At 45.1% G+C, this 20,271-nt stretch overlaps 1 protein-coding gene across 1 annotated transcript in view; it reads right to left on the bottom strand.

Moving 5' to 3' along the window:
* Positions 1-3,853: 3,853 nt before the first annotated feature.
* The window catches only part of MAP6 (microtubule associated protein 6), a 55,846-nt gene continuing 39,428 nt past the window's right edge, over positions 3,854-20,271 (bottom strand). Inside the window, exons 3-4 of the mRNA XM_081197414.1 lie at positions 17,247-17,443; positions 3,854-4,062 (exon numbers count right to left, since the gene is read on the bottom strand). Coding sequence (XP_081053540.1) covers positions 3,963-4,062; positions 17,247-17,443 — 297 coding nt within the window. The 3' untranslated portion in view covers positions 3,854-3,962. The remainder of the gene's footprint in view (positions 4,063-17,246; positions 17,444-20,271) is intronic.

Genomic DNA, 20,271 nt, shown 5'->3' with positions numbered 1-20,271 from the left:
TTCTGAGGTGGAGGAATCCTGATTGTGACCCAGAAATGTCACAAGGGTTGATGGTTGGTGGTTACTGAATGGGAAATCCTTGCCCATCTTAAATAATAATGTAGATCTGGGATACATATGTGACTATTGCATAGTTAAGGAGAGAGGAGGAAAGGATGGAGCTGACATGAAGGTAGGGACACAAAGGAATGGGAAAAAGAGACAAAGAGAATGAGACTTCCATCCAAGCAAGGACCTCAATGTAGACTTGTGTGTGTTTTAATAAATATGGGTCTCTTTAATACCCTGGATGTCAGTGTCAGTATTCTCAGCCGCAGTCAGAGGTAACTGGCCTCACTCCAGGCAATCGGCTGAGATCCTTGTTGACCTTCCCATCTGCGTCTCCCGGCAGGATACAGGCAAGGTCACAAATCGGCGATCCTCCTCAAACGTGAGAAGAACACACCCTCCTCCCTCCTTCCCACAGGGAGGGGAAAAGAGACAGACAGGAGTCTATTTACATGTCTTTATTCCTGTCATTTCAGCAGTACAGAGAAACGTGTCTGCACTCTCCAGTCTCCAGCAGTAGAGTCACAGCTCCACCCCTGTACTTCCAGTACAGGTCAGATGACACTCTGAGCTAACATCCGGCGCTCAGTACAGAGAATAGACTGCCCCTTTTCCCCAATAGTACAGTTCCAGACATCAACATCCTGTTTTGCCTTCCAGCCACCTGCAGCTGGCTTTTGCATTGCTGCTTTTTGCTGACAGTCAGTGCTTAGAGCAGGCTTCCTCAAACTCGGCCCTCCAGATGTTTTGAGACTACAATTCCCATCATCCCTGACCACTGGTCCTGCTAGCTAGGGATCATGGGAGTTGTAGCCAAAAACATCTGGAGGGCTGAGTTTGAGGAAGCCTGCTCTAAGCACTGACATCCAGGGTATTAAAGAGACCCATATTTATTGAGGAAGCCTGGCTTAGAGACTCTTGTTTTTTAACACAAGAATGGAGATCCTGTGGACCTGGTGATGTTGGTGGGACTCCATCAGCTCTGACCAGCATGGCCACTTGTCAGGGATAATGGGAAATGGCAGCCCAAGACTTGAGATTCAGTGTGACGTAATGGTTAGAGAAGCCTTTCTCAACCTTGGCTCCCCAGATGTTGTTGGGCTACAAATCCCCAGCATCCCTAGCTAGCAGGACCAGTGGTCATGGATGGCAGGAGTTGCAGACCGACAGCATCTAGGGACCCAAGGTTGAGAAAGGCTGGGTTAGAGTGTTGGGCCTGAAGACAAGGGGTTCAAATTCCCACTCAGCCATGGAATCGTAGAACTGTAAAGTTGGAAGGGAACCCAAGGCTCATCTAGGCCAATGGAGGAATCTGAATCATGTATGCCGCCTTGGGGAAAATAAGGTGGGATATGAAAGAAAGAAAGAAAGAAAGAAAGAAAGAAAGATCCTTGCTGAATCAGGCCAAAGGCACCCTGTTCTCACAGTGGCAAACCAGATGTTCCATTTGGGAAACCCCTCCAGGAGGACCTAAGATCTGTGGGATATATCCAGTCTCATATAACCAACATGCTTAACTCTAATTAATGCATGAAGGGGTTAAGACCATAGAGTAAGCTGTCCTGCCAGGCTTAGCTAGGTCACACCTACTCACACTGGGAGGAAGTGCTACCAGACTCTTTGTTCTTTCTCTTCCACCATGTGAACCCTTCCAATGCGGGCGTCTGAGCTACGTTGCTCCAATCCCAGGCCGTGTGGCTTTAGCAAGCCACCTCTCTGTTTCTGTACAGATAATTTAGAAACCATTTTTGAAACTAAGTTGTCTGTCTTGCTGCTGTGTGGAAAAGCACATGAATCTGACCTTTGAAGAGTTTGTAAGTAAACCATTTTCCAAGTTACCAAATATGTGGTCTCTTTCTATGCTAAGGGAAGTGGGGAACTTTGGAAGCAACTTAGTGTAGTGATCAGGTGGGATTGCTATGAGGAATTATAAAATATATGGAGCAAGCCATTTGTGTCAGCAATGAAAGCATTGCGTTGACTGGGTTTGAACCATTTTGATATGATTTCTGATCAATCCACGTCTCTGTCTTATTTCTCTACACCTGACAGGCACGTATAAGCATTCTGAAACACAGGCCAGCTGCTTCATCAGGCATCCTCAGTACATAAAGATAGTAGGTAGCTTCTTGGATGTAGCTATTGTTAGTTTCGTTAATCTTAGGGCCAGCAGGAGAGTTCACAAAGAGATGGTAAATACTACCCATCCTTTCTCTCCTGTTTACTGCTTGTTTATGACCTCTGGGTTTCCTAAAAGCATTCCTCTAGTCCTGTTTTATTTACTCTCAGAGGACGCGGGTGGCACTGTGGGTTAAACCACAGAGCCTAGGACTTGCTGATCAGAAGGTCAGTAGTTCGAATCCCCACGATGGGGTGAGTCCCGTTGCTCAGTCCCTGCTCCTGCCAACCTAGCAGTTCGAAAGCACGTCAAAGTGCAAGTAGATAAATAGGTACCGCTCCGGCGGGAAGGTAAACGGCGTTTCCGTGTACTGCTCTGGTTCGCCAGAAGCGGCTTAGTCATGCTGGCCACATGACCCAGAAGCTGTACGCCGGCTCCCTCGGCCAGTAAAGCGAGATGAGCGCCACAACCCCAGAGTCGGCCACGACTGGACCTAATGGTCAGGGGTCCCTTTACCTTTACCTTTATGTATACATGTTCAGAGTAGTCTTTGTAGTTAACAGGATTTCTTCTGATCTGACTTTGTCCCATGTGGGGTTTTTTTTTAAATGCTCAGAGGAAATCTGATTGGTTCTTATGAACACTGTGTAAAAAGTTATTTTGTGAATAAAACGACCTGGGCCGAGGGGTGGAGAGGAATTATTATTGGCACCTCCTCCCAGAGTCTTGCTGGTCAAGCCTCACGTGTATTCGTGTATTCTATTAATCAGAGTCCAATCCTTCCTTGTTTTGAGAACGCTACAACTTAGAAGGGGATATTTTAAAGGTCTAACAGGTTACATTCCCACTCTTCACTTTGATGAATGTTTTGCGATTTTAAATCTGTTGGGGTTCTCTCCTGAAAAGTACTTGCCCTGAACCTGGATCTAGGCATCCAGAGAGCTATCCTTTTACCACTAAAATATTTTTCTCCCCTTTCAAACAATTGGAAACAAGATCTACAGTGCTCAGCCTGCTAGGAATCCCTAGTAATTGGCCTGTAAAGGCACAGAGCCTTTAGCAGCAGAGATTTGGAACTTTACTCTTTAAAACAGGCACGGCAGACTGGGGGCGGCCGCCGAGACCATATAACACCGGTCCTGAAAGCCCTGTGTTGGCTCCCAGTACGTTTCTGAGCACAATTCAAAGTGTTGGTGTTGACCTTGAAAGCCCTAAATGGCCTCGGCCCAGTAGACCTGAAGGAGCATCTCCACCCCCATCGTTTTGCCCGGACACTGAGGTCCAGCGCCGAGGGCCTTCTGGCGGTTCCCTCACTGCGAGAAGCCAAGTTACAGGGAACCAGGCAGAGGGTCTTCTCGGTGGTAGCACCCGCCCTGTGGAACGCCCTCCCACCAGATGTCAAAGAGAAGAACAACTACCAGACTTTTAGAAGACATCTGAAGGCAGCCCTCTTTAGGGAAGTTTTTAATGTGTGACATTTTAATGTATTTTTAATCTTTGTTGGAAACCACCCAGAGTGGCTGGGGAAACCCAGCCAGATGGGCGGGGTACAAATAATAAATTACTATTACTATTACTTTTTGCTCTCCATTTTTGCCAAAATCCAACCCTTGCCATTCTCATCTGGGGAAGCAACTTGATGGGATGGATCCAGACACAATTCTGCAAATGATTCCAGAGACAACAGAGGATCTAGCACCACTTTATTGATTTTTGAATTATTATTATTTTTTGTACTATTATTCAAATAAGTCTTTTATACGTTTCATGCAGGCTACATGCTTGTCCCATCTGCTTACTCAGGAATGGAAGGCAGGGGCTTAACGTCGACCAGTTGGTCCCGTCCTAAGGAAATGGGTTCCTTGTCTGTAGCACCAGTTGTTTTAATGGAGGCACTGAAAGCAAAAAGAAAGAAAGAAGTCATCATGCCACAAGACTGACCGAAAGCCTATTCTGTCACACATAAAAGCAGCAGAACTTGCAATCATTTGTGTAGAATGTGCTCCATAGGCAGCCAACTAAGGTGTCATCGGGTTGCAGCCGGCTAAGAAGCTACCGAAATCTGTCACCATTCTTCTACTGTTGGTAATTGCTGCTGTTTCCAAACCCATAGCTGCCAAGTGTCCCTTATTTGGTGGGACAGTCCCTTATCCCAGCGCCATGTCCCGCTGCTGTTCCTCATTGATGATGTCCCTTAAATAAGCTACTGAAGGTAATGGGGCCCTTTCTATGTCCAGCTGTCCTTTGTCAACAACAAATTGTTGCTGTTTTTTTGTGTTGAATATATGCTATATGGTAATTTATGGACCTAATAGGTATCTAAAGCCATTTGCATGCAACAAAATATGTATTTTATCAAAGTAATTGTTGATCCCTTATTTTCGTAAGTTGACAGCTATGTCCAAACCTGGGCTAGCAGTAGGTAATGGAATATGCAGAAATAGCCAAACTAACGGGGGAAATTTGACCACAGGGTGAGGAAACATTTCAAAAAGAGTGGGGGAAATGTATGTTGTATCTAGGAAAGATAAGATGAAATAGTAAAACCAGTAGAAATGGAAACAAACCTCATAACGGGAAAGATTAAGAAAAGTGATGGACAATGAAAATAATAAGAAGCAAAATGTATAAGGAAACTAATATAATGAACAGTAGTGGTAAATGAATACAGACAGACAACAAGAATTGTATAAACATGAGGAATTATTGTTTATGGATACACTATGGACAGATATGGAAAATGAATAACAATAGATAAAATGGAAGAAAATTATATGCGATATAAAAAAACCAGAAGAAGGAAGGAGGGAAGTCAGCTCTGAAGAGCAAGTATAAATGTAAAATATAATACAATATGTGTATGTGGAGTATCTAATTGAAAAACTAATAAAGATTATTTAAAAAAAGAAGCAGCAGCTACCGAAATCAATAAACATCACTATCTGTAGTCCATTACTCCAATGGGTCTACTCTGAGCATGACTTCGTTGGATAAAAACTCATAAAAACAATTCATTGGGTAGGGTTGCCATATGTCTGGATTTCCCTGGACATGTCTGAGATTCCAATAATGAATTTCGGGAAATTGGGAAATGTCTGGATTTTCTAAACTTTTTCCCAAAACTCAACAACCTTTCTTAAATTTATTTTTACTTCTTGAAATGTGGCAACCTTATCATGGGGTGTTACTGCTCTCAAACGTTGGCCTAAACCCGAGCTACTAAGCTAGGCTGGTTTCATGGCATGTTGAGCCCTCTGTGAGTTCCATACCTCCCCCATCCAATATTGGCTATTAAATGGATTTGCCAATTATTATTACTTGCATAGAAAGCAAAACAACTCCCCAAACTGTCTACTTAACGAGAAAATTAGAACCATGCTCCTGTCAACAGCTGTGTGTAATGGAGCCATGTTGAAACTGGCTTTTGATATCGCACCCCGAAGGCTTACAATATGGAAGAAGATTCACATTTTATATATGAATAATCCTTTGTGATAGTGTTTATTTCGTTACGGGTCTGTAGCCAAAAGGTGGACAATAATTTAAGAGTGAAAAAAATCCAGAGTTGTTTTTCCTTTGGGTCATTTTCTTTTTAAACTCAGATAATACGGCTCCTAAACAGCCCGATATCCAAAGGAAGATGATGTATATTCTAGTCTGAGGCCTGGCCCCTGTTGTAGATGAGAGATAGTCAGTCCCTAAGCGGGGAAAATTTCTAATCTGCTTTTGCAAGATGCACCTCGACATCCTTATGTTGAAATTTCAACCACATATTTTGGAGTTTATTCAAAATGACACCCAGGCCATTTGCTTCCCTTTATGGCAAAAGGTAAAGGTAAAGAGACCCCGACCATTAGGTCCAGTCATGTCCAACTCTGGGGTTGCGGCGCTCATCTCGCTTTATTGGCTGAGGAAGCCGGCGTACAGCTTCCGGGTCATGTGGCCAGCATGACTAAGCTGCTTCTGGCAAACCAGAGCAGCGCACGGAAACACCGTTTACCTTCCTGCCGGAGTGGTACCTATTTATCTACTTGCACTTTGATGTGCTTTTGAACTGCTAGGTGGGCAGGAGCAGGGACTGAGCAATGGGAGCTCACCCCGTCATGGGGATTTGAACCGCCGACCTTCTGATCGGCAAGTCCTAGGCTCTGTGGTTTAACCCACAGCGCCACCCGCGTCCCCCAAAAGGTAGAGGCTGGAAAATAGGAACCCCTTTGGCATCTATGAAGAATGAATTTGCCAGGATGTGCTACACTGTACAGAAAATTCTGATAGGTCATAGTGAAGACTTGACAGCACAGAGAGAGAGAGAGAGAAAAGACCGGAGATGGCTAGACACTTTGACTCTCGCTCGCTTGCAAAGCTTTCCCCAAAATGACCCACTTGGTTCACATCTGCGTGTCACAAATAATCTCTCTCTCTGTGTTATAGTTGTTATCATGCTTTTGCAAGTCTTTATGGCATTTTAATCTCCTGGGTCCTGTTTTAGAGATGTTTATCGTGTGAATTGGGTGGGAAATCTGTGTGGGAGGGAAGGGTTAATTCCCCCCCCTCCAATGTGCCATGGTTTCCATCTTTAAAAGATGAAGGAAAATAATCAGCAGGAGGTGCAGTCACCCGTCTTCTTGCAAAAGCCCATAATATGTTTGAACACCCCCAATGCTGGTCCAGGGTTTAGTGGATTTGCTAAGGAGATTTGCAGCATCCATTAAGCGGAAAGATCCAGTGGTCACAATCCAAGTGAATTGCATGAATTGCATTGGGATCGGTCGTCTTAACTCTTGTTTGTTTCTTAAGTATCTGTACAGGACTCTAAGTGGCAATTTCCAAAGCCAAGTCGGACATTTTGTGGAACCGAATTCTTGGCGAAACCGGGTTAAGTTCTTGAGAGCATCTTGAACCTGAAAACATTTATTATGGTGTGTGCTTGCGTAGGCGTGAGAGACAAAGAGAATTTCTGGGTGTGCGAGGCATTTATTTTATGGGAATTTAACGTAAAGAATGCAACTTATTCTTAGGGACCAGGCAAGAAAGAGAGCTGATGATCAACACCAGGTCCTGTCTCTGAGCTTCCTACAACAGCTGGCTCACTGCTAGAGGTGGGTGAATTTGTTAATTATGGTTTCTTCGTTTCTCATTTTCTCAGCCCACTATAATTCTGCTTAAGTTTGCAATTAAAGGAACAACTCCTTGTGAATATTCAGCAGCATGTTAATTCCTCTTTATCCCAATATATGCATTTTTTTGTATGCAATTTTGTCTCATATATGCATTTTCACACTTAATTCCCCCTAACAATTTTTGTACACACTTTTTGGTTGCTGAACTGCATTGCAAAATTCAGAGAAGTGTGGATGTCAACGGCGACCTGTGTTAAAGTTTGCTAATTGTTTCAGAAAGTACAGATTAAGTAAGTATGCATCGAAATGCAATCCAAACCAAATCTCTTCCCCATCCTTGCTGACTGCTGTGGTGACAAAAAACTACTTTTGCAATTTTTCCAAATTCAGTGCAAGTGGAGATTTCTCCCCAATAGCTCTGGTTACTTCTTTCCCCTGCTTTTAGTTCGGCGCTCAGAACCAAAATTATTTCCGGCCTTCCTCTAAATAAAAGTGTGGATTTATTCCATTTGCTTGTTTCATCTGAGGTTTTCCTTCAAACATTTTGTGGTGTTTGTCTAAATCAGGCTTTGTCCAGGACAGTCGGGGTGCTTTCGTCTCCAGCAACAGGCTAGAAGATATTTTGCTGCCTGAGGCAAAGGACAAAATGGCTAAACCAGCCCATTTCATGTGCAGGAGCTTTAAAGCCCTAAATGGTCTCGGTCTTGTATATCTGAAGGAGCGTCTCCACCTCCATCGTTCTGCCCGGACACTGAGGTCCAGTTCCAAGGGCCTTCTGGCAGTTCCCTCACTGAGAGAAGCCAAGTTACAGGGAACCATGCAGAGGGCCTTCTCGGTAGTGATGCCTGCCCTGGGGAATGCCCTCCCAGCAGATGTCAAAGCGATAAACAACTACCTGACATTCAGAAGACATCTGAAGGCAGCCCTGTTCAGGGAAGTTTTTAATGTGTGACATTTTTGTGTATTTTTGCTCTCTGTGGAAGCCGTCCAGAGTGGCTGGGGAAACCCAGCCAGATGGGCGGGGTACAAATTATTATTATTATTATTATTATTATTATTATTATTATTATTATTATCTTGTTTCGTTTCATTTACAACCCAATTTTCCTCTAAGGTACTCCAAGCAGCCCACACGGTTCTCGCCATTTCCCACCTCAACATCACAACAACCCGGTGAGGTAGGGCAGTATACATCTCGCCTAAGAAACTCTCCCTAGTTGAGAGGGGATTTGAACCCGCACCTCCTCGGTCCTAGAAGGACACTCTGCCCCCTGTTTCTAGAAAGGGGAATGACCCATGAGGGGAGATCTACCTGACAACAGTGCTGGAAAACTATACTGTCTTATAGGCTGAGTAGAATTGGATCCAATAAAAATGGATTTGGGAGGCGAGGAGAGGGGAAAACGTCTTAAAATACTTCAGTTGTGCAAAGCCACATATTGGAAGGCCAAACATTAGTTTGGAATGTAAAAAGATAGATTGTCCAATTTGAAATTATTAGAGGATTTTCAATGTTGAGTGGAGGCAATGCTTCCCCCCCCCTTAAAAAATGTTTAGGGGTACTCTCATTTTGACTCAAGAAAATCACCATTTTATACTTCAAATCAGCAAAAACAAATACAGTAAATGGACAAAAGTACAAAGATTCACAAAATGTTTAGGGGTGTGCGTCCCCCTGTGTTCCACTGAGTGGAGGTATTAGAGTTTGGCATCTTTTCATGTATTTGCAGATGAAATTTGAAAGAAGACGACTCCAGGGTTCAGCCCAAGACATGCCATCTTTGAAACCCAACACATCACATTGCTATGCCCTTGACAGCCACACTGTTGAGCAAAATGTTTAATAAAACCATCCTCCGATGGTCACAATATGCACCCACATTTTTAAAAAAGGATTGTTTGAGCCTCCACACAAAACGGGAGATTCTAGTCACACGTGTAACATCAAAAAAAAGTTGTCGGGTGTTTTTAAGAGCAGCTTTTCATGGTGGGGCAATGTCGCAACACAAAGAAATTTCTTCCCACGCGATCGCGTCGGGTGGAATCCCAATCAATCATCTGCCATTTTCTCCTTTTGTCTCCGGTGAAAGAGTGTGGCAGGGACTTCATCAGGTAACGCTCCCATAAGCAAAGTGTTCTCAGAAAATGCATTCAAGAGTTTATCCTGCTGTTCACATTAACTGCTTCCTAAGGGTCGGGTTAGGGACACGGGTGGCACTGTGGGTTAAATCACAGAGCCTAGGACTTGCCGATCAGAAGGCCGTCGGTTCAAATCCCCGCGACGGGATGAGCTCCCGTTGTTTGGTTCCTGCTCCTGCCAAGTAGATAAATAGGTACCACTCTGGCAAGAAGGTAAACGGTGTTTCCGTGCGCTGCTCTTGTTCGCCAGAAGCGGCTTAGTCATGCTGGCCACATGAGCCGGAAGCTGTACGCCGGCTCCCTCGGCCAATAAAGCGAGATGAGCGCCGCAACCCCAGAGTCGGCCATGACTGGACCTAATGGTCAGGGGTCCCTTTACCTTTAAGGGTCGGGTTTAGTTGGACAAGCTGTTCCTGTGACGACTGCATTCATTACAAGATGGGCTATGAGGGAGGCTGCCTTACCCTATGTAATATTATTTGCCATCTCGGTTTCCTTCCATTCAAGGAAATGAAGAAGAGGTTTTGTGGAGAGCTACATCCGCAAGCACCAAGGCAAACTCAAAAGGCCGCGATCCCAGGCACCTTTGCTTGTTCCTACACAAAAAGGTTCCGAGTTCCAATCTCGCTGCTGTCGGTAAACAGATACCTACTGTAGTAGATGAATCATGAACCCTTTTAAAAAGCACTAAAGCCTGTTTGCTGACACTGGGGGCATGTGTTTTTCATTTATATGTGTGGATTTGATTGTTATATGCCTTTGAAAACCTACATTGAACGGTAAAAGCCACCAGCCAGTTTATCAATGCAATTAAAATAGTTTCCCATGATTTGCGGCATAGCTCCTGGGATTTGCACCAATAACCTGCTATACTCCTCCCACCAATAAAATGTGTGTCTAAGATGCAACTGTCAATTTTGTGGCTGAATCAATAAGTTCATGTGCCACTAGACCTCAGCATGGGCGCCTTTTTGAGATCTGTAGGAGGCATAATATTGTAATAAAGCAAACCTGCCACGCAGGGTTAGGCCTGAGGACAATTTTCTCGCAAGTTCCCTTACTCATTCCTCACTGCAAAAGAATACACCAGAACCAAAGGCTGCCTAAACAATGAAGAAGAAATACCTTTAACTTGCAGCTAGGGGACAGTGGCTATGTCCATCTTGGTACCTCATTTCCCCAGTCTTAAAATTCAGTTCTCCACATTACGTTTGCATATATATTTTAGGGCATCCCTCCCTCCCACCCCAAACACATTTATATATGCAATTTTGCCTAATATTCACATTTTTGCAAAACAGTTTCTCCTAACAGAGTGCTTTTTTGGTATGCTATTGTCACAAATAGGTAAAGGTACCCCTGCCCGTATGGGCCAGTCGTGTCCGACTCTAGGGTTGCACGCTCATCCCGCTCAAGAGGCCGGGAGCTGGCGCCGTCTGAAGACACTTCAGGTCACATGGCCAGCGTGACGAAGCTGCAACTGGCGAGCCAGCACCAGTTTACCAGACGCCGTTTAACCTTCCCGCTATAAAGCGGTACCTATTTATCTACTTGCACTTAGGGGTGCTTTCAAACTGCTAGGTGGGCAGCAGCTGGGACCGAACGACGGGAGCTCACCCCGCCGCGGGGATTCGAACCGCCGACCTTACGATCAGCAAGTCCTAGGCACTGAGGTTTTACCCACAGTGCCACCCACGTCCCAATTGTCACTAATATATATATATATTAATGCACACCACCTCCTTCACCATAGTAATATTTGCTTGTTTGTGCACATTACTTGGCTAGAGAAATGTACTGCAACATTCAGAGAAGCGCGTGTTTGAAAAGGTGGCTGTGCAGTTTTGCAAAGTGTGAATTGCGTAGGCTCACTTTTAAATGCAAACTGAAGCAAACTTTTGACTCCATCCCTACTTTCCCCCTCTTCCAATTATTATTATTATTATTATTATTATTATTATTATTATTATTATTATTCCTAATCGATCAATCAGCTCAAGCTTGAAAGAGAACCAAACTTTGCAGAGCATTGTTCTCACGATTTCTCCCAGATGGAACTAAGGTCTCTTGTGGGACTTACCGTCAAAAAAGGAAACCTCTTTGGCTTACTCAATTCGGAGGGTAAAAACAAAAAAATCAAGGAGGTGGGTGTTTGCGTTCAGCATTTATTTATCGTTGTCCAGGAAGAAGAAGAAGAAAAAAGTGACCCTCTATTTGAACAAACACACCACAATCTATTGGCTATACATTAATATCGGTCTGGCTGTGATTATACTAACAGCAAAACTGAAGGCAGTACTAAGACAGTGAACTCTTAGCGCAGTTTAGGGAGACAATTTCGCCACCTCTTGGTGATAACGCAGCAGAATTGAGGCCACAAAACATCCCTTAAGACAACTTGGCTGTGCCTCGCAGAATCATGAGCATGGATGCGCTTGTGAAAAGACCACACAATACCCCCCAACAGAAACACCGCAGATGAGCAAAGCGAGTGGTTGTGGAATTTATTTCAGTTTTTTTGTTTTTTTGCAAAGCCAAGGTGAGTGGGGGTGTCAACAAGCCGTGAAGAGGACTTTAAGCACCATCTCACGCAAAAAAGAGGCTATAACAGTACAAGGAAGTGATCAAACAAGCAGAGAGAAAGCGCAGGAATATTCAAAAGGAAGGGGAGGAAAACGGGAAGGGAAGCCAGCAAGCAAATATTTGTAAAAGGAATGCAAAGAATGAGGGAGTTACAGAAGTTTGCCGAGACACAGTTCGGAAGGAAAACCTGAATGGCTGAATAAAACTAAATCGTGTTTTGCATCCAAGACCACATGAGATTTCAGGTGCTGCTGCTGCAATATGTCGGTCTTAAAAGAGACACTTGGGTGTTAACCAGAGAAAAGATAAGTCACTAAAGGCCTCTTGCACCCTCCATGACCCACGAGGATTTTTTAAATACAAAAACAAAACAAAACAAAACACACCTCCTTGTTTCATTAGACTGGAGTCTCCCCATGGACCGGTAGGGGCATCCAAGCATCCTATAAGAGGGCAGGTGAGCATTTAAGCTGCCCAGTTATGCTCAATGGGGCTTTGGATCAAAGCAGAAAATGCATTAGTTCAGATTTGGCCAACCTTGGCCCTCCAGATGTTGATGAACTACAACTCCCACCACCCCTGGTCATTGGATATGCTTGCTAAAGCTGATGGGAGCTGTAGTTTGGAGACATCTGGCAGGTCCAAGGTTCCGCGCACTTGCATCAAATCAGTCTTTCCCAAACTTGGGTCTCCAGCTGTTTTTCGGACTACAACTCCCATCACCCCTAGATGGGAATTGTAGTCCGAAACCGGCAGGAAACGCTGAATTAGATCAACCTTTGCTAACCTGAGAGTTCTCAAATCAGCTCTTGCATCAGACTGGCAAAGATGCATATTTGAGGTGTGTGATTTTTCCTTATTTAAGTGTGTGTGGTTTTTGTTCTTTGAACAGCCATCTCAGTGAGGAGGGGAGGTCAGGATTCGGACTGTGCAGGGAGAGGCGGGGCCACGCTTTTCCTCCTGCACCACTGTCCTGGTGAAAAGTGCACATGCACGCACACCTAAGATGCTATTCAGCCTGCGAAGGAAGCTCCTGGTCTCCTGCCTTGTTCGGCTGCCTGAGCCAGGCTGAATCATATCCCAGTTCTGCACAGGACTGGAGAAAGCATACCGGTAGTATAACATTTTTCTATGGCTACCCTTTGCTCTGTGTATCAACTGACAGTGCTTCAAAGATCAAATGTAGCACCTTCTCCCTCCACTATCCAAATCCATTCCCTGTTCCCATCCACCCAAATAAATATCGGTCACCCCAAATTTCCAAATACAGTGGTGCCTTGGTTCTCAAACGCCTTGGTCCTCAAACAACTTGGAACCCAAACCCTGCAAACACGGAAGTAGATGTTCCGGTTTGCGAACTTTTTCCAGAAGCCGAACGTGCTCCGATTTGAGTGCCACCCTTTTGTTTTGAGTGTTACGCTGAGGGTCTGTTTCTGCTATTTATTTTGCGTTTTTGTTTTTGCGGCTTCTTTGTTTTGTTTTTGTGACTCTGTGGAACCCAGTTCAGCTACTGATTGATTGATTGTGTGACTGCGGTACATTGTTTATTGCTTTCATTTTATGGGTCAATGGTCTCGTTAGTAAAATCCATGTCAAATTGCTGTGTCAGGGGTTGTTTTTAAAAGTCTGGCACAAATGAATCCATTTTGCATTATTTTCTATGGGAAAGCACACCTTGGTTTTGGAACGCTTTGGTTTTGGAACAGACTTCCGGAACGGATTAAGTTTGAGGACCGAGGCACTACTGTGTGGCAGGAGAGAAAGGGAACGGATTTATTCCCTGCTTGAGCTGGGTATTTGAAACCGCCTGTTTAGCTGGGGAAAGGCTGATGCAATGCTTCCACTAGGGTGAATGAGACTGCTGTTCCCAGCTGGCAGAAATTCAAGAAGAAAAATGGGCCCAGGCCAGTTTTAAAGGTTGCGGATTCCTTAGGGTGATGGTGGTTAAGCGAAGGAGTTAAAAAAAAAACCAACTCTTTATAAAAACAGAAATATACCCCCTGGATCATGGCCCAACTTTTTGCTGCAGGGCTCTCATGGAGCATGTAGATGAGATGCTATCGCAGAATGAAGCAGCATCTTTTCAGAGTTGCAAATTTGTATGATCAAGCAATGTCCATGCAGATGTTTCCCCCCCCCTTTTCCTTTTTAAAAAGCATTCTGAATAGCAAATGAGCATTATGGATCAATCAATGAAGCTCTCCACGATGCATGTATCTTTGTTGAGATTTTTTTTTTCCTTTTTAATGCATCACACATTTGCAATTATATTTCTACGCTTCCTGATGGATATTCCTGCATTTCTCCAAAGCACTGGAGGTATAAGAACTTGCCCCCGACCGACGACCGACCCGAACCCCCCCACCCAACAACCCACAAACACACAAACCTGGCTATACTTCATACTCTACAAGTTCTAATATAGCTACACTTGGAGATACACCACAGAATTTGGTTACACATACTCTATAGCCGAAAGCATTCAGGAGCAAGCCTTAATAGAACACGTCACACACAAATACAGTACGGTTTTTGCATTCAGTTCAGGAGTCAAAGCCAAGCCCACAAACATTTGCTACCCAGTTATCATACAGCTCACCCTACCCTCACCCCCACCCCACCCCAGCCTCTGAGGCTGCAATCCTAAAACCTCCACTTACACGGGAGTAAGCCTGGCTGAATTCAATAGGCCTTACTTCTGGGCAGACATGGTTAGTAGGTCTGCAGCCCGAGATCTGTTTTTTTTCCCCTAACCTGGTTCTGCGGCAAAGACAGTATTTCTGCTTCTTTCTCAACTACCTCAAAAAATTTACATTCTGCAAATCTTGCGCTCTATAAATAATAATACTAAGAAAGATTCATGGGGTAGGGTGTGGGGGTGTGGAAGCCTTTCTTGAACATCTCCATGGCAACTGTGGACCTGGAAATTTGCCCTTTTGATCCATCCCAATCGCCCTTCCTGTTTTGTTAGTGTTCTTTTAAAAACTAATTGGCAATTTGAGGCCAAAGAGCAATTAAACCCAACGGCTGCTTCTCTGGGCAGTGAATTATTATTTTTTCAGTCGCTTGTGGTGATGTTCTTACTTGCACATTGGAGGAACCAGAAAAACAAACTAAAAACTGTTTTGTCTTTGACACAAGAAAGCCCCCAGGGCCTTTGATGAACCTACCCTGTATTTTCAGAACTCACCTGGAGAGATACTAACTAGTATTCTTAAAATTTGTGATGGTGGTTCAGCAGCGATCAGCTGACATTTGCATGACGCCATCGTCAGTTGCGTGACATCATCACGAGGTCATCTGCTGGTGCCGGCTGTCCTCAGCAGACTCCAGGTTTATACAGTCTCTCACATCACACCTGCGTGGATATCTGACATAGCATACATGTGGCACACACAACGCTTGATCTGCCCTTTTTCGGAGGCGAAAATGTTGGGCAAATCATGACGTCGGTGCACATGGCTGCCAAGTGGAGATCTTGAAATTTCATGTTATTTTCAGCATGGGGTGGAAATGAGGAGAGTTCTCTGCTGTTGGCAATGTATGAAACCAACCTCTGCTGAGGACAACCGGTCCCAACATGCGAGCTCAGGTAGGGCTAGGAGAGACCTCTGAAACCTGGGGAGTTGCTGCCAGCCAGTGTAGGGAATGCTGAGCAAGGTAGACCGAGGGCATGGTACAATGCAGCTTTCTATGTGCCATAATCTGAAATCAGCAGGATTCTGGCCATACCGTTTAGACTGGTCACAGAAATCCCTGGGTCTTTTTTTAATATTCTGGAAACCAAACCTTTTTATTTTCTGGTTTCTGATCTACCGTATTTTTCGCTCTATAAGATGCACCAGACCACAAGACGCACCTAGTTTTTGGAGGAGGAAAATAAGAAAAAAATATATTCTGAATCTCAAAAGCCAGAACAGCAAGAGGGATCGCTGCGCAGTGAAAGCAGCAATCCCTCTTGCTGTTCTGGCTTCTGGGATAGCTGCGCAGCCTGCATTCGCTCCATAAGACGCACACACATTTCCCTTTACTTTTTAGGAGGGAAAAAGTGAGTCTTATAGAGCAAAAAATTACGGTACTTCTGCAAGGTTTTCTACCCCTGAACCTCAGAGCTACGTAGACTTGAAAGCTGAAAAACAGCATTTCCTCTGGGAGACGTTTAACGTCGCCATTACAATTTTCGAAACCTCGCACGGTGCAGGCTGCAGATGTCCAAAGAAACTAGGTTAATGGGAATTGCACAGTTCCTCCCCCCTCTTTCCTTCTGTCATGCTTAGACGAACTTTCTCCTAGTGACATCACAACATGAGACGCTCTCCACCCTGATTGGGCGAGGCGGGGCTAGGAAATACGGGACGCTGCGACATCATAGCAAGCGCCACGTTCTCCTAAGGCATTGTGGGTGGGAAGGGGTGGGCTCTCAAATTCCAGGTCACGGGTTTTGCATCTGTCCTCAGAAATGAAGGGGCTGATCCTGTCCCCTTTCCAAATTGCTTAGGAGTGACAAGGCTGTCCCGTTCACCCCCACAGAAATGCAAATGTCTCATCGACTTTCAAAAAACACCTCAAGGAGGTTCGGGAGGGCTACCAGATAGATTATTTTTTACACACGAACCAATATTTATTTTACACCCTCTCTTAGTGGTATGACTTGACGTTATTCTTCCTCTGAGCTTTATAGGCTAAGGCATAAGAAAGGGGTAGTCGGGCAGAGACTAGTATTTGTTTTTAAGGGAGCTGGAAGTGGTGCAAATGGGATTCTGCTTTCAGTGTGTGAATACACACACACTCCCTTTGCCACATTCTTGCCCCCGGGTCCAACAGGTTTGGCAGGATTTTTGATGCCCCCCAAAACCAGGCCAATCTGTTTCTCCAGGGCGAAAGCTGGACGAGAAGACCTGTCTTCCAGCCACTCTCCTATTCTATCTCCCCCCTAAATCTCTGATGTACATAGATTGAAAACTAATCTGCTGTGCCTTTTCCTGCCTCCTATTACGCTAGGCAGCCAAACAAACCCCCCCTTGCAAAAAGGAGGCTTTCTAATCCGCCTTTGAAATCAAAAATAAAAAGCTTCTAATACAATTGGAACACAGGCAGATTAGAAGCCTCTAATTAATTTTGTGGCCTTTATTTAAAGAAAAGGAAAAAAAAATAAAGAAAATAAAAGGAGGGGGGTAGAAAACGAGAGAAAGAGAGAGAGAGAGAAAGAGAAAGCAAGTAAGAGCAGTGAAATTTACTCTTTCGCCTCGGCCAATTTATTGTTCATCTCTTTACTCTTCTCCTTTTCCTCGGCGTTTGTTGCGCTGGGCCCCTCGGCGCTCTTTTTCTTAGACGACCGGCTCGAAACCATCTGTTTATCTTTGGCTTTTTTCAGGGGTTTATGGCTTGTGGTCGTCTTTTTTGGCTTAGAAGGCTGAGGGCTCGGCTTCTCCACCTGGGCGGGTGCAACCGGCAAGCCGCCGCCGGCACACAAGAGAAACAACACACACAACACACAAGGAGAGGTGAGGGGGAGGGAGGAGAAAAGCGAATTTAGAGAGGCGTTGCCGAACGGTGGCAAAGGTTTCATCAAGAGGGCAGCGTCAAGGCCTTTAAACCAGGCACAGGCCAACTCGGCCCTCCAGATGTTTTGGGACTACAACTCCCATCATCCCTGACCACTGGTCCCATTAGCTAGGGATGATGGGAGTTGTAGTCCCAAAACATCTGGAGGGCCGAGTTGGCCTATGCCTGCTTTAAGCTGACTGGTGAACTAACCTGTCCTTAGAAGCACTAAACCCTCTTCGGGTATGCACCACCATCAGGGTTGTGGGCCGTAAGATTTGCCTTGTACCTCTGTCTGATATACAGCGGTACCTTGGTTTAAGAACAGCTTAGTTGATGAACAACGTGGATGAAGAACGCTGCAAACCCGCAAGTAGGCGTTTTGGTTTGTGAACTTTGCCTTGGAAGCAGAACATGTTCTGCTTTCCGTTGAGTGTAAATTGAGTCCCCCGGTGCTATGGGAAAGCACGCCTTGGTTTAAGAACGCTTTGGTTTAAGAACGGACTTCTGGAATGGATTAAGTTCATAAGCCAAGTTACCACTGTATTAGGGGACAGTTAGTACCTCTGATAGGGACATGCTGTGCTCCTTCTGGAGTAGTTGGTCCAGTTTTGGTGGCCACCCAGCTCTCACCTGTGGCTCTGCGGAGGACCTTAAGGTCCAGAAATGACAACATTTTGGAGGTCCCAGGTAGCAAGGATGTTTAGGTTGGTCTCAACTAGGGCCAGGGCCTTTTCAGTACTGGCCCCGACTTGGTTGTACACTCTGTCACAAGAGACCAGGGCCCTGCGGGACTTGACATCTTTCTGCACGGCCTGCAAGACAGAGCTGTTCCACCTGGCCTCTGGTTTGGACTCAGTCCGACCCTTATGTTTCCCTCCCCTTATGGTCTTGATTTATCGGCTACTTTAAAATGAGGCTGCGTTTTAAATTGGTTTCCCCGCCCCCTCTCTTTCCCCCCTTGAAATATACTTGGAGTCGAGAGCGGATTTCATGCTCTTTATTCAGCTCCTAGTGGTGAGGAGGAGGAATGGAAGTTCCCCCAGAATGTCTGCTTTATATACATTATTTACACAATGGGCCCCACGTGATTGGCTAATTCCGGGATTCTCCTGTAGGCCAATCAGGTTGCGGATTCACTTCCACCTGGAGCTGGATTGGGTGGCTCCAGTGGACCAATCAGATTGCTGCATTCTGGACCCTATCGTTCTAGGACCAATCAGACTGCTGCATTCTGGATCCTATTCGACTCAGTACATAACACCCCTATTATGTTTTTACTGTGATTTTATTGGTGTTAGCCCCCCTGAGCCCTGCTCTGACCGGGGAGGGCGGGGTATAAATAAAAATTTATTATTATCATTATTATTATTATTATTATTAGATGCTGTCAGGAGGCAACAGCGGCCACACCCTAGGAATGGCTTCGACTGGCCAGCTAAACCAGGTGAGGGTAGCTGATGGGGTCTCAAACCTTCAGGGAGTTAGGGGTTCCCCCTGCATGCGAAGACCGGCTCTGGCAGTTGAGTGGATGAGACCAAGACTGGGTCCAATGGTCAAGATGGCGGTTTCTGAACATGCCGTAGAGCAGAGATGTCCCGCTCCCATGAAATTGTGATTTACTCACAGAATAAAAAACTGGCAATCAGGTCAAAGTTGTTGAACTTTCTTTAGGGAGGAAAGTCAAAGTTGTTGACCTTTTTCAGAGGGGCAGGTAGAAATGTTGAGCCTTCTTTAGGGGGAAACGGAAAAAGTCAACGTTTTTGTTTTTGCAGCTTCTTTGTTTTGTTTTTGTGACTCTGTGGAACCCAGTTCAGCTACCAATTGATTGTGTGGCTGAGTGTGACACGGCAGCTAAAAAAGCCAATGCAATTCTGGGCTGCATCAATAGGAGTATAGCATCTAGATCAAGGGAAGTAATAGTGCCACTGTATTCTGCTCTGGTCAGACCTCACCTGGAGTACTGTGTCCAGTTCTGGGCACCACAGTTCAAGAAGGACACTGACAAACTGGAACGTGTCCAGAGGAGGGCAACCAAAATGGTCAAAGGCCTGGAAACGATGCCTTATGAGGAACGGCTAAGGGAGCTGGGCATGTTTAGCCTGGAGAAGAGGAGGTTAAGGGGTGATATGATAGCCATGTTCAAAGATATAAAAGGATGTCATATAGAGGAGGGAGAAAGGTTGTTTTCTGCTGCTCCAGAGAAGCGGACACGGAGCAATGGATCCAATCTACAAGAAAGAAGATTCCACCTAAACATTAGGAAGAACTTCCTGACAGTAAGAGCTGTTTGACAGTGGAATTTGCTGCCAAGGAGTGTGGTGGAGTCTCCTACTTTGGAGGTCTTTAAGCAGAGGCTTGACAACCATATGTCAGGAGTGCTCTGATGGTGTTTCCTGCTTGGCAGGGGGTTGGACTCGATGGCCCTTGTGGTCTCTTCCAACTCTATGATTCTATGAGGTACATTGTTTATTGCTTTCATTTTATGGGTCAACTGTTAGAGAGTAAAATCCATGTCAAATTGCTGTGTCAGGGGTTGTTTTTAAAAGTCCAGCGCAAATTAATCCGTTTTGCATTATTTTCTATGGGAAAGCGCACCTTGGTTTCGGAACGCTTTGGTTTTGGAACAGACTTGCGGAACGGATTAAGTTTGAGAACCAAGGCACCACTGTGTGGCAGGAGAGAAAGGGAACGGATTTATTCCCTGCTTGAGCTGGG

Source organism: Podarcis bocagei (assembly GCF_964188305.1).
Source record: "Podarcis bocagei genome assembly, chromosome: 6".
NCBI lineage: Eukaryota > Metazoa > Chordata > Lepidosauria > Squamata > Lacertidae > Podarcis > Podarcis bocagei.
This window is presented reverse-complemented; position numbering and strand designations above follow the sequence as displayed.